At 38.7% G+C, this 16,203-nt stretch overlaps 1 protein-coding gene across 2 annotated transcripts in view; it reads left to right on the top strand.

The window, feature by feature from the left end:
- The window catches only part of CD44 (CD44 molecule (IN blood group)), a 52,243-nt gene that overhangs the window by 30,976 nt on the left and 5,064 nt on the right, over window positions 1-16,203 (top strand). The window contains exons 7-14 of one of the 2 annotated variants that reach the window (XM_077784235.1): window positions 3,972-4,076; window positions 5,762-5,932; window positions 7,478-7,639; window positions 8,776-8,934; window positions 10,176-10,409; window positions 11,283-11,468; window positions 14,429-14,533; window positions 15,788-15,866. In XM_077784235.1, coding sequence (XP_077640361.1) covers window positions 3,972-4,076; window positions 5,762-5,932; window positions 7,478-7,639; window positions 8,776-8,934; window positions 10,176-10,409; window positions 11,283-11,468; window positions 14,429-14,533; window positions 15,788-15,866 — 1,201 coding nt within the window. The remainder of the gene's footprint in view (window positions 1-3,971; window positions 4,077-5,761; window positions 5,933-7,477; window positions 7,640-8,775; window positions 8,935-10,175; window positions 10,410-11,282; window positions 11,469-14,428; window positions 14,534-15,787; window positions 15,867-16,203) is intronic. The other variant, XM_021555159.3, reaches the window with a different exon arrangement.

Below are 16,203 nucleotides of genomic sequence, written 5' to 3'. Positions count from 1 at the left end.
AGGGGAGGCAGGAAAGCTGAACTGCCACCAGCAGAAGGCCTTGTGGGTTAGGGCTTCATGGCAGATTTAACATCATCACAACAGATGTGACCTCCAGTGGCAGTGATTCAGATGATGAAGACTCTTCTGAGGAGATGATGTACCCCACAGTGTTTCCAGGCTGGGGCAGGAGTGTGGCCAAGGACGAGACTGCTCCGAGTACGAGTAAGGAACTTCTGCTGTCTTTGGTTGGTTTGCTTGTTTTTCTGTCTACCTGATACTTCTCCTCCTTAGATGCACATATATTGTTTGAAAATTTGACGGTTTCATCAGGTCTTTTTCAAACACATCTCCCATGTCACAAAAATGCCCAATTTAGAAAGTTTGGGCTCCATATAGCTGGAAGAGCCACATTCTATTGATTCTTGAATTGTTGTCTTAATTCTTATTTGACTTGTGGATTTCCATTGTGACTTCTTGGGAGCCAAGGACTAATTTCACTTTGGAAGGGATTTCCAGCCCCCTACAAGTGGCATGATTATTTCTCTTTGCCTGTGAACAACTAGTTGGCTTGCCTGGTATGGTGGATGAAAAGGCTGTAGACTCCTGTAATTTTTTTTTTAAGTAAAAATCTTTTTCTATCTCTAAATACTGAGCCTATGTACCCTGCTATTTGATGTGCCATGTTCTGAGAATATGCTGTGCATTGGTATTGGGATACAAGTAAAGCTTCTCCTATCTCTCCATGCTGTGCTGATGCCTATTTTGAAGGGTGTTTCTGGTGTGCATTTAGCAGCTAGCATTAGGTAAAGGGGAGTGCATGTGTCTTTTGAGAGGAATGGCCTTAGTTCTGAATTCAGGTGCTTGGCAGCATTGGATACATGGGCTTATCAGGAGATCAGTTTGCTTGTCTGGGTGTGCTCATCTCTGGGTATCCTTTTTGCCTAGCATGGATACTTCTTACATGTTTTGCATGTGATTGTGTGTCATCTTGGTGGATGTTGCCCATTCTGGGCTCTATTTCATGGACTGTCTACTCTCTCCTGCTGTCAGAGCCTGTGAGGTTCTCATTAACCTTATGGAATGTGGAGGCGTGAAAAGCCCCACAGGGCTTTCTGGTGGCTGTTCTCAAGGGAGCCTGTTCTTCCCTGGAACTGCCAAAAGTGCTTGCATCTGGCTAGGCATTGGAGGAATGTAATGACACCATGGATTCATACATTCGCCCTGCTCTCACATCCATCTCTGGGCATGAGCATGCTCAAGGTGCTGGTGCTGGTGGACTTGACTTTGCTGGAGGAAAAGTTGCTTCTCAAGAAATAACCACAAGATCATGGTTAAATGAGCCGTGTCCTAACAGCTCCAGGGCCTCATCATGACAACCTGGAGAAAACCACCACCCAAGCTTGGTGGAATCCCTTCCCAGACAACTGGTGGTGGTCGAATCCTGGAGAGAAGACGCAAGAACCCACGCCAGCAACCAGGGGTAAAGAATGTCATGCTGAGGTGCTGCTTTGATTAGGGGCAGAATGAGCAGAGAGCAGGGCAGCAGGGTGCACAAACTCTGAGTGGAACGGGGGATGAATGTGTGGCATTTCTCACTGCTGTTCATTGCACCGTGCTTGAAGTAGGAGAAGCAAAGTCCTGGGCTCTCTGTCACGGATTTTACACGTGGTAGCAATTGAGCAGTTGTCCACACTGCCCATGTGCCATGGAGGCATTCTGCCTATCTGAAAGGGATGAGAATTGGACTCATTATGTAAAGCATGTTCCTGGGTCTTTCCTTCTTCCTGTTTGGAAGCAGTTTAGGAGCAGAGTGTTCCAATGAGAAGGATGTGTAGGGGAGAGAAAGGAATGGTTTTCAAGCCAATGTGCTCTGCTCTACTTGCTAGAAGAAGCTGGGGCATGGTCAGTGCTGTGAGCATGCAGAGGGGCCCAAAATGTATCTAGGAACTCTAGAGGAGCAGCTTCACCAGGGCCATGGCAGAATGATGAACCCCGTGTGAGTGAAAAGGCCAGGAGCAGCTGCAGCCCTTGGGCAGCACGGGGCTGTAAATTCTCCTGTGTGATTGTAAGGCTGTGGGTAGGGGAGGCAGGAAAGCTGAACTGCCACCAGCAGAAGGCCTTGTGGGTTAGGGCTTCATGGCAGATTTAACATCATCACAGCAGATGTGACCTCCAGTGGCAGTGATTCAGATGATGAAGACTCTTCTGAGGAGATGATGTACCCCACAGTGTTTCCAGGCTGGGGCAGGAGTGTGGCCAAGGACGAGACTGCTCCGAGTACGAGTAAGGAACTTCTGCTGTCTTCGGATTGTTTCTTTCTTTATTTTCCTACCTGGTGTTCCTCCTCCTTTGTCACACATATATTTGGTGAATATTGAATGTTTTTCTCATCAGCTTTTCCCTTCAGAAATACCTCTTTTGTGACTTGAACATTATCCCAGGTCCCTAGGATTAAAATAATGTCTGTTCTTTTACTGCTTAAAATTAGTATCTCAGTTTCATGTTTATTCAAATGTTTATATTTACTCATGTATTTCCAAGACAAAAAAGTTTATATTTCTTTCTATTAATTTATTTTAAGTATTGAAATAATTCTAGTTCATATTATATATAAGCTACATCTATTCCGTAGCTGACTTCCTTTCTGTGGAATACACTCAGGCACAATTTCAAAAGGCCAAACTCCAAGTCCAGTCCCTTTTTTCATTGGGAACTGTCAACAAAACAATCTCATGTTTTCTACCTTCTGCATGCTTCCCATTCAGTTTTCTAACATAATCTTATTTGTTTTGTGACCTCAGATGTCTCAGCATCATCCAGTATTATAACTAAGATGTTTTAATACATAGTCTTATTGTCTCATATGAATAGTCCCACAGTGATCATCTGAGAACTCTTTTTTAAATTCAAAAACCATCCATATATGAAATAACTTTGTCTGAAAACCAGAAAAACACCACATATGGAGGTCAAATATAAATGCCATGTATCAGTGAAGTAGACAAAATGCTACTTGGCCTTATGACCAGGGAATGGCCCCAGCCCTGGGGTTTTTTAGCATAGATGTTGCTGTTAATGACTACACTCTAATGCTCTTACTTATACAAAGATATTAATCTGTTCTATTTCTGTAATTTTACTTAATTTAAGAACATCTTAATGTGTCTGTTGTCTGTGCTCTTATTTAATCAGCAGCCACTGTTCATATAAGCCTTTTATATTTTTGAAGATAGTGCAGTATTTGTGGTTTTTTCTAGCAGTGGTTTCCATTTTTAGTCGAAAATGCAAAATCAGGAATTCATCTTGCTTTGGGACTTCTTATATTTCTTCCTACGCTTTGGATAGTTTCGGTGTTTATTTATCTTTGAGACTCTGCATTGGTAACTTGTCCCACAGCTGTACTGCATTCCATACCTTTGACAGCCGAGTGGTCTCTGCATGATCCATGGGTGAAACTGTATTCAGTCTCTGGTCACAGACTCTTGTAGAAGTTCTGTTTTATCTTTTTAATTGTATTATAACTTTCTTGACTAATACTGACTTCCTGGTGCTTGTCAAGGTGCTCTCATTTTTTTGCTGACCATGGCTTTTTTGCCCTGTTATGGATAGTCTAACATGGTACTTCTTGAGTACTTCTTGAGTACTTAGCAAGCATGTTTTACATGTATGGAGATATCTGCCATATTCATTAGGTCCAGCATTACTGCTAAAACATTAGTTTAATTTTATGCAACTGCTCTAATGGTTTTGCATTGCTTCTACTGTACATTATTCTTCTGCTGCCTGTTTTTTCCATTTTTCTTGGGAAACTTTGCATCTGTCAAATGCAAAGAAAAGAGCAACTGGTGTGATGTGGAGGGATTTGATAAGAAGAGTAAAGAGACTACAGCTAGGCTATGCAAGAAGTTCTGTTTTCCATCACCTTTATGGTACACCCAGAGAGTAGATTTAGAGCATAGTCAGCATTGAATCCTCCATTGTCCCAACAGCTGTGGCCTCACAACACAAAACACTTCTGGAAATCACCACCCAAGACCATTGGAACCCCACCTTTACAGATGAAGAGGAGCAGTATCCTAGCTCTGCTAGCAAGGGTAAAGCAATCAAGCATTTCAGATAATGCTCAGATTTCTAATATAATTCAGTGAAGTGTGACACTCGGGGTGCAGCTGTTTGTAATTCCCATACCATTAGCCTCAGCTTATCAGTTCAATGTAAACCCTTTACACTGTTTGTACTAGAGCCCTCAAAGGTGGCATCTGTAACATTCATCTGTCATTTAAAGTCTATCTTACGTATCTAATTTCTTGCTACTTTTCCTCACATTTCTGGTATTTTAAAATTTGCACTGCCAGTAGTGTGCAATAAAACTGAGCAGACTGTAACTTTTGGTGAGAAAAAAAATCCCTTTTTCCACTTCAAAAATTCTATTGTAAAATCTGAAGACAAAAGAAAAAAAAGGAATCTAGTGTTTTCAAGACATAAATTGTCCTATGAAGGCTAATATATTATCTCCAGATGAACGTGAACATTTTGCTATCAGTGTTAGTGCCAGTAGCCAACTGAGATACCAAAATGTTCAATTCTAAAATCTTTTGTAGGCAAAAGCTTACAGAGTGCATTCTCAAGCTATTTTTCTGTATCTTTCTGGTTCTGAGATTGTTTTGAACAGCAGTTTATACAATTGGCATTAGAACAGGTTCTGTAATCACACAGAAATGTTTTTTGTGATAACTTCCTTTTAGTGGTGAAGTATTGTTAGATCAGTTGTATTCATACATTTATTAATATTGACTCTTTTTTGTGAGATAATATGTATGTACTAGGTTTAATTTAAAAATAATGAACTACATTTACATGAGTGCTGTCTTTACAAATATTTCATTGCCTGAATGTGAAGATGAATGTTCCTCCAGTTTTTGTCTTCTTGGGAAATAGCATACTTTCTCTCTCTGGTAACTTATGACATATGTAACATATTCTTTGCATGCTCTGAATAAGGACCTTAGCTTTACTTTTATATACCACTTATGGAATTGTTTGATACTCAAGGCAAATATATTTCCAGCTGAGTTCTTATGCTCATCTTAGATGTATCTTTTCTTGATGTATCTTTTCCAAACCTTCATTAGAGCATCTCTTATGGTGGTGGTACTTCACCTGATTTCTGACTGCGTCTTCTGCTGTGTAAACAACAGCAAGTTAAAGAGCAAGCAATGAATTAATTTTATTGGTAAGAACTTTAATTATTATTGAGTTCAAAATAAGTATGCTTATCTACTTATAGGAACCTATTTATTTAATTCATCCAATCTCATCCAAATCCAAGAAGAAATTTACAATTTCCTTAGGGCCAGTTTTGTAATTGTGCAATTGAGATAACTCAAAAGAGAAGGTTCATCAGTGTTTTACTTTAAAAACCCAGAATACACAAACTCAGGAGTTAAGTTTGTATTAATAAATATGATGTAGAGATGCTAGCTGTTGTTTCAGTTGAGCTCTTCTGGTTCTTAGATATCTTTTATCTTCAACTGGTCATTGGGATCCTTTCTAGTGTACTTAAATCTTCTGCTGCTCCTGGTGATGCTTTTGTGTGGTGGGGTTTCCAAAGGACTTCTGTTTTCTTTCATCTTTCATTTCACATGAAATGCAACAACAACAGGAAAAAGCCAAAATGCAAAAGCCAAACGTGGTTGTTATGTAGACCATGATGACAAAGAAAATATGACAATGTGTATTTTGATCATTATTGATTCAATCACAATCTTACCATCACTAGTTACAAGTGAAAATGAAAAACATCAAGGACCAACCCAACATCCACTATTACACAGCGTTCATTCTGGAGAGATCAGTCAAGAACAAAATCCTGCAAATACCACTGGCAGTATTGAACAACATGAATTTACTACTGCAGGTGAAAATTATTTTGGAAAGGAAACTTCTACAGGTAATATTATAGGTCACATTTTAGTAAATTTTCAGGGTTCTCTAAAGATTTCGTTTTGCTAACATTTTTGCATTCTGAGACAGTAACACAGGTTCTGTGAACAAACTTTAGCAATTTTGATATTATATAATTATTTTTTAAAATTACTATATTCTTCAGACTTTTCCCAGATGTTTCTCTTTTATTTGTCTTGCATGTCAAGACCTTTAGTAGGTTAATTCTGTAACTGTCTCCTATGTTTTGTGTTGTGTGTCATGCAGTCGCAAGCTGTCTACCAGAGTTTTGTCCACAGGAAACAGAGAAGGTTTAAATTAAAAAAATATAAGGTGTTAAATTTTTCACTCCTTTGGGAACTGTGTTCACTTCCCTGTTGCAAGCCATTATTGGACCTGGGATTTTTTTTTCCCCAGTTTTTGTTAATCACAGTTATAGTGAAAAAAAAATTATCTGGAGTGTCTACTCATTCCACTTTTGAGCTATGGCAAGATGATACTGGTGATGAAAGGAAGAAAACAAAGCATAATGTAGAATAAGAGAGAGAGTTCTCATTTTCATTGGTTGAATAAATTGAAACATGAAAGATCAAATTATACTGTGAAGGTGGTAACTGAAAATGGATACATTTTAATTTTTGTTCCTGTGAGCATACCAAACTTATGAGTTAATGACAGATGTGCTGTACTAAGCACTGCCAACAGTGAATGCACCACAGTCATCATCTGCTCTTGTGAATTATCAAATACAGGTCTCTGATAATATGTTATACTACACTACTGCAGCAATACATATTGGCCTAATTGCAATTAAAATTGTAACAGTGTGGCAAATTTTCCTTTTTTCCTCCTCTTATTGGGTTGAAGGGGTTAAGAAGATTTATACTTTTTAGACAATTTGTGTACTCTTTTGCTATGATTGTGTAATAAAATATACAGGTTAGTTGACATGGATAGTGTTTTTCTAAATAACTACAAGATCAGATATTCTCCAGCTGAATGCTGTCTTATTCATTGTATGCACCATTCACAAATCTGAACCATGACCTAGCATTAACTTTTGTCACACCTCTTTGTCTGTTTTCCTGGAAATGCTGCAACTAATGAAACAGTGAAACTTTGAGGGCAAGAAATTGGATGTAGTCAACACACTCAATTTATATGTTTGAAATCTTACTGATGGGTCATATCCTTGCAGTTACTTATGTCTTCAGGGTTTTTAATTCTGCATCAGTGAATTTTGCTTTAATATTCAACAATACAAATTTGACAGCAAGATTCAGAGAAATATTTTTGAAAAACAGTAAGACACCTTGATTCTGAAAAGCATATGCTCAGATTGAGGAAGGAGTTGGTCCTACTAATGACAGTAGGCAGCATTTCTAAGTATAAACCAGGATGAGAAGCAAATCTGCTTTACTTCTCTTTGCCATTAAATGTAGTAGACATGTGAGCAAGACCTGTCATAGAGACAAGAACTGAAGAGAAGAATAATGTGAGAAATGGATCTTTATATACTGAGTTCATAATTGCTTCACCATCATCATAACAGCTATGGTCCCCAGCCATGGGGCCAAACAGAACAACTCAGAGCAAGACCCGTTGGTGTATCCAGGCTGGGATGAGGGAGAGGATTATGCCACACAGCCTGCTGTAACGGATAGAGATACTGCTTCCAGAGAGAGCCATCATGAAAGAGAGTCTTCCACTACAGGTACTAGTAATATTGTCTGTTATGTATGTTCCAACACTTCTGTCTCTCAGATGGCCTCTCCTGGAAAGATATTGCAAGAACTTGTAGACAGGAGTAATCACTGATCTCTTAAAATAATCTCATAAACTGTAGAGTAATTAATTTTCTCTGCACCCTGTCTGGATGGTGGTGAAACAGAAGATTTAAATTTTAGCTCTTGTTTTTTACTTGCCAACACCACTTATAGAGTTTTTAATTCCTTAGTGAAGCACGGCTGTGAAATTTCATCCAGCTCATTATGTAAGTTATATTATTTAGTGCTGCCAGACTGACTTTATCATGAAGTCAGATCCATACTTACATATATTTTTACCTCAAGAGGTTAATCCATACAATTTTTGAATATCACACCTGGAGAAAGAGTGTTCTTTTCATAGACTTTATTGAAATATTTATCCTTCTGCGTCATTCATAGAATGATGAAAGGCAGGAATCTATAAAACTAGCATGACACAGCATCATGATGCATTTTCATATAACATAGTATTTATAACATTAAAATAATATTCTAAAAACATGGTGTGATCTCTTCTTCTGGAGATCTCCCCTCTCCATCTGCCACTGGAATCTGTGTATTGCTAAACACCTTGCTCCAAGATGCTGAGCTTAAATGTGGAGCTTAAGGGTCTCTCAGAAGCCAGTGACAGTGTGGAGGAAGAAGCAGAGGCCTTCATGTCTTCTTGACTGTCGGTATTTCAGAACTGATGCCTGTAAGGTGAAACACACTGTAACAGCAAGTGACAGTGCTGAGGAAGCTGAGACTCTGTAGGTAGCCTGGGATGCAGTCAGGAGATCCTTCTGACTGCTGCCTCTGTATTTCCCTGGGCCCACTGCCCTCGGGAGTCTTTTTGATTAAGCACAAAAGCGGGCGAGGACAGCAAATGGGTATGTCTGAGCAGAACTGTGAGAGCGCAGTGACGATGCACACAAGGTCTCACTTCTCTGCCCTTTTTGTGGAGTGGAAAGGGTAGCAGTGCTTTAAGGGGAGCAGAAGGCTTGGGATGGTAATGGGAAGGCCACAGCAGCACACACATGGAATGCACAGCTATTATATATAATCTGTGTTTAAATCATCTGTTATTAAACCATGATAGCAGCTGTTGCCTCTCCTGATGAGACCCACCACAAAGAGCCAACTCAACCACCTCGGCCTTGGGATTATGAACCAGAAATGAGCACTGAAGGCATCATAAATCTCACGGATGCCCCTGGGGATGAAGATCTCCACAGGACCACAGCCACTATGATCAAAGATGGTAATGACCCTCCTCCGATGGGTTCCAGTAAAAATAATGGATTGTACTCATTTCTCATGTCTGGTGTGAAATGAGACATTATTTCTTCTGAAACTGACTTCTTTCCCTGTCTTTCTCATCTTCAAAGTGTGCATTCTTGTTGTGAAATTGCAGTGCAAATGCTTTTATAATTTTGTTGCATGTGGATATCCCAACAAGAATTCCTGTCTCTTTAAGGATATTTTTTTTCCTGTGTGCCCTGTTTCTTATGTCCCCTGACTTGGCTCAGGTGTATTTTTAACTGAGAAAACAGTTGCTTTTGGAGGTAGTTGGTAGTGTAAATGTTTGTTTTTCATGTCTGGTCATTTCTGGTCTTAATATTTCAATATATTCTCTTAATACTGTAAAATTTGAAATAATTTATTGGAGTTTGTTAATGTAGTTCTGCAAGGTTCTCACTTAAATTCTCAAACTCTGCATGTTATCAATTTAAAATTGTCTTCATTCAAAATACTTGGATTTTTTTATTCAATACAATAAGGTATTTTTTATCACACTGCAGTTGTTTGGAACTTCTTGCATCTTTTCTTCCTGCACTTTCTAGAAAAGACATTCTAAGGAAAAATTTGCTGTTATCCTTTTGCTTTTCTTCCTCAAAATCTGTTTTTATATGGATTATTTAATCCTCAACATTTAGGATTTGACAGAGAGCTATGAAAGCTAAAAATTGTGTGGATTATAAATACAGTCTGTAGATTAAAAAGCTTGTGTTCTCTTTCATCTGCTCATATTTTCTAAATATGAGTGAGATTCTGTAAAGTTTCCCAGTTCACTGTTTTCAAGCTTTATGAGGTTTGAAAGGTCAGTTGCAAACATGAAAACTCAAGTATGATTTTGCAATTTGTTCAAATGTTATTAATTGTCATTCCAATCTGATTCCTGTGTAACAACAGGAATTCTTATACTCATCCTGAAAATAATATTGCTGTTTTCTCACTTCTAAGCAGTATTCACTAGGTATTTTCAAAACCAACATTTTAGGCTGCATTTTGAATATTAGTGAAGGAAGAGACAAGAGTGTGTCATTTGCAAAGGATATTCTTTGCTTGTGGCTTTGTTTTGTTTGTTTTGTTTTTCTTACTGCATAGTCCATATAAGCAAATAAATTAAAAAGGTAGAGTATACTAAAAATAAAGAGGGAGTAATATGTAAGGTGCATTTTTAAAATGTTTTTGAAGTTAACTTGGCCATCACCACAACAGTCACAGCCTCCACTGACATTCTGGCACCAGAAGATATAACCCAGGGAGCGTGGGCACCTCACCTTGTGGTAACAGCTGCTTCCTCTCCTGAGGGTGCCCACCACGAAGACACAACTCAGACACCTCTGCCTTCAGATGATGAACGAGGACAGGGCACTGAAGGCATCACAAATCCCACGGATATGCCCAGAGATGAAGTGCTCCACAGGACCACAGCCAGTGTGACCAAAACTGGTAATGACTCTTCTGATGGGTACCAGTAAGAATAATGGATCATACTCATTTCTCATGTCTGGTGTGAAATGAGACATTATTTCTGCTGAAGATGACTCCTTGCACTATCTTTCTCATCCTGGGGAATCTTCATTCTTAGTGTGGACTTTCAGTGAAAAATCTGTCATAGGATCTGTGAACGAGGCATAAGAGGCTCCTTGCCGGTGCACTTGGCGGTTTCTAACCTTTGCTGAAGCGTGTTTTTGGGTGATCTCCCAAATGTTCTGCAAGACATGCACTTTGGTGATTCTGAATCCCCAGCCTCATCTTTCTTTCTTGCGCATCAGTGTGATCAGGCTGGATATGCTTTGGCACCTTGACTGGTGTGGTGGAGGTGCTTTGGCAGGTTAATCAGCTGACTTGGTCCTGCAACTCAGCAGCAGCACCATCACTGGGCAGTGGTGTCCCAGTGGTGAGGGCAGTGCATTCATAGAAGAATGACTTCCCTTAAATTCTGCCATCAGTTTCTTACTTCTCTTCCCCTGTGTACTGCCAGGAAAGACTGACAGAGCTGAGGCCACTCACTCCTGAGTTCCAGGGTCAGGTTGTTGCTGCTAAAGTCTCTTCTAAAGGTCTCCCCTTTCCATCTGTCACTGGGCTCTGTATATGTTGCCAGCATCTTGCTCCTACATGCTGAGCATAGATGTGGAGCTTAAGGGTCTCTCAGAAGCCAGTGACAGTGTGGAAGAAGAAGGAGAGGCCTTCATGTCTTCTCTCTTCCTTCTGTACTTTGCATGAGGAAGGTGAAGGTGCTTTCTGGCTTGCTGTAGCCCAGGAAATTATATTGGTGGTGGTTTTTGTGAGTGCTCCCTGATCATGCCACCATCATGGCAGTTGTAGAATCTGTGGATGATGCTGACCTAGAGAAAGCAACCAAGGAGCCACTGACACCTGGCACTGCACCTGGAAGGGACGGGGAACCAGCAAACACCACAGATGGTTTCCATGTCCATGGGATGCCTGGAGTTTTTTCAGACATTGAGGACCGTTTTATTCCCTTGCAGACTCCGCTTACTACCAGTAAGAACAATGTATTATAACAATTTTCATTTATCCGTCAGTAAGTTATTGTGGACAATGGCTATTTTCTAAAAATGTGTACTAAGCATAATTGTAAATTGTTGTCATATTATGATTTCCTTTTTGGGTTTTGTTACTAGTTTTAACCTGCTGATAAGATGTCATTAATGGTATGTCTTTCTAGTAAAAGCATTAGCTAAAGGCTGAAAATAGTATTTCGCAAATAAGCTTTTCTTATATGCTGATATCAGCATGTGGTAACACAACTGTTGAAATGAAGAAGTGCAAGCTTTCTGCTCATGCCCATACATTTGTGAGAGCATTTTGTCTTTCTTTTTTTCCTGGGCATGAATGACAGCTATGTAACCCTTAACTATCTGTCACTTTCCCCCCATTTGCAACCTTCTAAATTAGTTGAATATGTACAAAAGAAAGGTAATTCTCTGTAACACCATTTTTTCCCTAGCTATATGTGCTGTTGGCATCTTTCCAGTGATTAATTGTAGCTGTTACTGGGCTGTAACTGACTTTTCATTTGTGAACAGCCTTGTTTTTCAAAGGGTTATTCTTCTGATGAAGTTAGTGCAGTTACCAGTGTTTGCTTATGATACTACATGCCTTTGATATTTTTAATGTGTGGTCACATACCAATAATATGGGAAATTAAGGGATTTTTCCTTATTCCCAAATGTAGCTTCCATATGAATGACCATGCTAACAGTAAAAGGTTTTGTCCCAATTCAGCTAATCCAAAGACTGTTTTCATGCACTTTCTTGGAAGTTAGTGGAACCATTCCAGAGTAGAATTTCACCAATGCCCTGTGGACATTCATTACCTATAAACAAGATTACATACCTATATTTTTTACAGCATTATACAAAAAACACTTGAAAGGTGATTATTTTAATAATTCATTAGTATTGATTAATATATTGTGCAGTAGAACTTGGGCTAATTTTTTTTCAAGAATTTTGTACAAACCAGTAAATTCAGCTCTAACAAAATTGCCTGGTTATAGTATTTTGACATAGGCACAGCACTATAAATGCAAAGTACGTATTTGTCAGAATTTTATTGGAAAGATAAATCTGTTTTAAATAATGTCTTCCTAATAAAACTATTTTCTTTCATTTCACAGGCCCTATTCTCTTAATTCATTTAAGCTGCCTTTTTAATTTTATATGCAGACATTACAGACTGTGAAAAAATGTTTGCTACCTTTCTGTTTTATGCACATAAAACCTGTAAGAACTGGTTTGAGTCTTTTTCAGTGGGAATATTTTTCTCAGTGGGAACATTTTCAGTACCCTGGCAAAAGGCTCAGAAGGCCATTTTCTCTGAACTCTTCCTTTTGTCATTTACCTTCTCTTTGTGCGTTTTAAGAACACAGTAAACAGGAATTACTAAGGCACTACCATTGTTATTAAAAAGTATATTGAAGGGTTCATTCATTTGTAATGTTGCCCAGTATAGGTGAAATGGAATGGAAGAGATTCAGGAATGTATTGGTAAAGGCCTTCTCTGATCAAATGAATGGTTTGATGTACTGTAACACTTTTTTTTTTTCACTTGCTTTTTTTGTACAGCAATGTTTAAGTTGTGGTCAGACATCACTCTAAGTGTCAAGCATCCACAGAATAAAAAATCAGTCCACTGAAAACAAAAAATAATTTCCCATAAAAAAAAAAATGAAATCTTGAGATCTTTTGAGGTTTCCTCCCTGCCACTTGCAAGCAGCTCCCCAGAGCCAGAACAGCAGGGAACGTGGCTGACCCTTGCTGCTTCTTCTCAGTGCTCAGGGGAGCAGCAAACGTAGCAGGTTTTGGAGCACACAAATTTTAATAAATGTCTGAATGCCTTCCTAAGGGGTTTTGTGGTGAAAAAGATTGGCATTTTTCAGAGATGATACAAAGCACTGAAAAAAAAAAATCTGCTGAGATGTAGTGTAGACAAGTTAGTAGGTCCCTCTTGGTCAGCTTTCTTTGCTGCTAGATCAAGACTCTTCATTGTTGAATTTGTGTTCTATCCTTTGTTGTGAGATAGCACCAAACAACAAGCCAGTCAATAAGTTTCTTGTTAATAAAAATAATAAAAACATCTGGAAAACTCATGAACTGCTTGCTGGATATTCTTCACAGAGGGAATAAAACATGCTTGTCTGTTTTGCATTTGCCAGCTGTTACTAGGAAATGAGATCAGAAATACTGGACAGAAATTAGTTGTGTGTCAAAGAAAAATAACTTTACAGCTGATTAGAGTTTAGTTCCTTAGAGTCTGGAATAATTCAGAGAGGTGGAGATCTATAATATTTTTTTTTTGCAGTGATGATGAAGCAGTATTCCCAAATGAAATTACTGTATCTATAGTCTGCTGATAATTTTAGACTTGGGATACCCTTATGGCAATAGCATGTGCCAGGAATATAATTGCCTAAACGTTTAAGCAGTATGACCAGCTTAGAAAATATAAGAGACTTATTTAAGATTTAATACCATCTTGGAATCAAATTACCCGACTTCTTAAAAAGGGCAAGAGTATCCAGATCTAAGTTTGCAGAGAACAATTTTTTCTATTAGGAAAAAAATATTTTTAATTTTTAGAGTCTCACTCTGTAGCTCCCAAAGTCACAATCATTCAGAGAACTATTGTTCAATTTTATGACATCATTATAGTTTTAGGTGTTCAGTTTTATCCTGCGTCATAATAGAATTGAAACACACGAGACAAGAGAGGAAAGCCATTAATTTTTCTTCTCAAAATAATAAATTAGCTGTAGTTCAGATGAGTGTCATGCTTATAGTCTATGTGATAGTTTTCAGTATAAACACTCATTAACTGCTTCAGCATGGACTTTCCAGAGTTTGATTTTTACATTGTTTAAGTTGCAGTCTTCATACGTTGCTGTTAAATATCCATCAAGCAGATTTGGCCTAATGGATGGGATGTTTTTATTCTTTAGGCTCTACCCAAGGACCACACAAGGGACATTATGAATCCACTACATCCTCTGGAGAGACTGCCACAACAAAAATAGATTCACAACCAAGGTCGGCCCGTGTACCAGGTGGGTCAAATGTTTTAAAAATCCAAGGACAGAATTGTCTTCATATGAACTGAAGTAAGAGATGAAAATGAAGGTCTAATGCAGTTGTTCAGCCTTTGTTCTGAATCAGAAAATATTAAGCATTTGACAAGTAGTCTGAAAGACAGAGCATGTTTGACTAATAATTTTTCATCAATATTAAGATGAGAGAAATCATGCATTTGGGGAATAGGATTAAGATTCAATTAACTTTTATAAATTGAAATGAAATCAGGCAAAACTCAGTAAAGTTATATGCATAGTATCATATCCATGAGAATGTTCAGAGAAAATCACATCTGAGACAAGCTCTCCAGAAGAGAGCGTGCAGAACTAAAACAGGATAAAAAGAAGCCAGCACCATGATACAGCTGCAAAAGAATGCAAATATATTCTGGAACTTATTAGTGATAAAATCATTTTTAAAACAGAGAAAGTAATTATTCCACTGTACTTAGGCCAAGCAAGTCCAGAGCTGAAACTCTGTGTTCAGTTCAAGGCATTGCATTAGTCACATGGGAAAAAAAATGGAGAAGAGTACACATAAAATTTTGGGAAGGTAACCTTTGGAGCACCTTTTGAAGAACTCATCATTTGCAGGGAAAACTGAAGGGAGATATAAGAAGAGCATGCTACGAAAATAATGCTTATCAGTTTTTCACCATGGAGTACTAGTAATTAACTAATTAGAAGAGATAATTTGTTGCAAATTAAATGTATGAGTCTTGTTAAACAAGGAACAGTTGTTTCAAACAAAGAAAATACAGGACATAGCTCTTGAGAGAGGACCCCCATCTGTAATGGCAGCAGAGCTGTAATGGTAGTAGAGAGGAAGCTACTGGGAAGGTTGTGAAACCTTCTTTATTAAAAATGTGCTAAAACTCATCTTGCTTCTGTGCCTGAGATTGTAGGTGTGTCATGCTAAGCCTTTTCTTTTGCCATTGGGGTAAATCAGTGAAACAGCTCCTCTTCACTTATGCCCACCAAAGTGCTTGCAGGTGACAACAGTGATGGAGTATTTAATCTGAGCTGGCCTGTGTATGGCTGAGTGATGAAAATGTCTTTGATTTGCATGGAAAGACTTCATACACCAGACAAACATTCACGGGAGCTAGGAAAAGAGTGTGACAGCTGAAAGGAAGTAGAAGAGATGGTGTTTCTGCAGTTCTGTGAAATGGCAAACCCTCATTAGCTACATTCACACGCTCTCTTCCCCTCCCTCACCTGTCCCTGCAGACTGGCTGATCATCGTTGCTGCTCTGGTGGTGCTTGCATTGATCCTTGCAGTGTGCATTGCTGTTAACAGTCGCAGAAGGTAAGGCCACCCCTTTACATTTCCAAAACACACTGCCTTACTTTTTCCTTCCTTGAGAGTCTCCAAAGCTTTCTCAAAGAGCAGAGTAGCAAACCACAGGAAAGAGCATCCTCTGCAAAGTTCTGTGGCTTGTAGTGTGGTGACCCAGGTCACCATGTCCTGCACAGGTGCCTTCACAGTCACCTGGAAACACTCACATGAAGTCAGCCCCTATATGAACTGTTTAATCTTTCAAATGGAAACTAACTCTGTGTAGATCACAGGAAATTAATTACACTCTCTATTAGTTATTAATGGGAAAACCATGTTCACAGAGAGCGGAAGTTGTAAGATGAAT

The sequence above is a fragment of the Lonchura striata genome, chromosome 6 (genome assembly GCF_046129695.1).
Source record: "Lonchura striata isolate bLonStr1 chromosome 6, bLonStr1.mat, whole genome shotgun sequence".
NCBI classification, from domain to species: Eukaryota; Metazoa; Chordata; class Aves; order Passeriformes; family Estrildidae; genus Lonchura; species Lonchura striata.
Note: the sequence above shows the minus strand (reverse complement) of the source record. Positions and strands in the feature narration are given on the sequence as shown.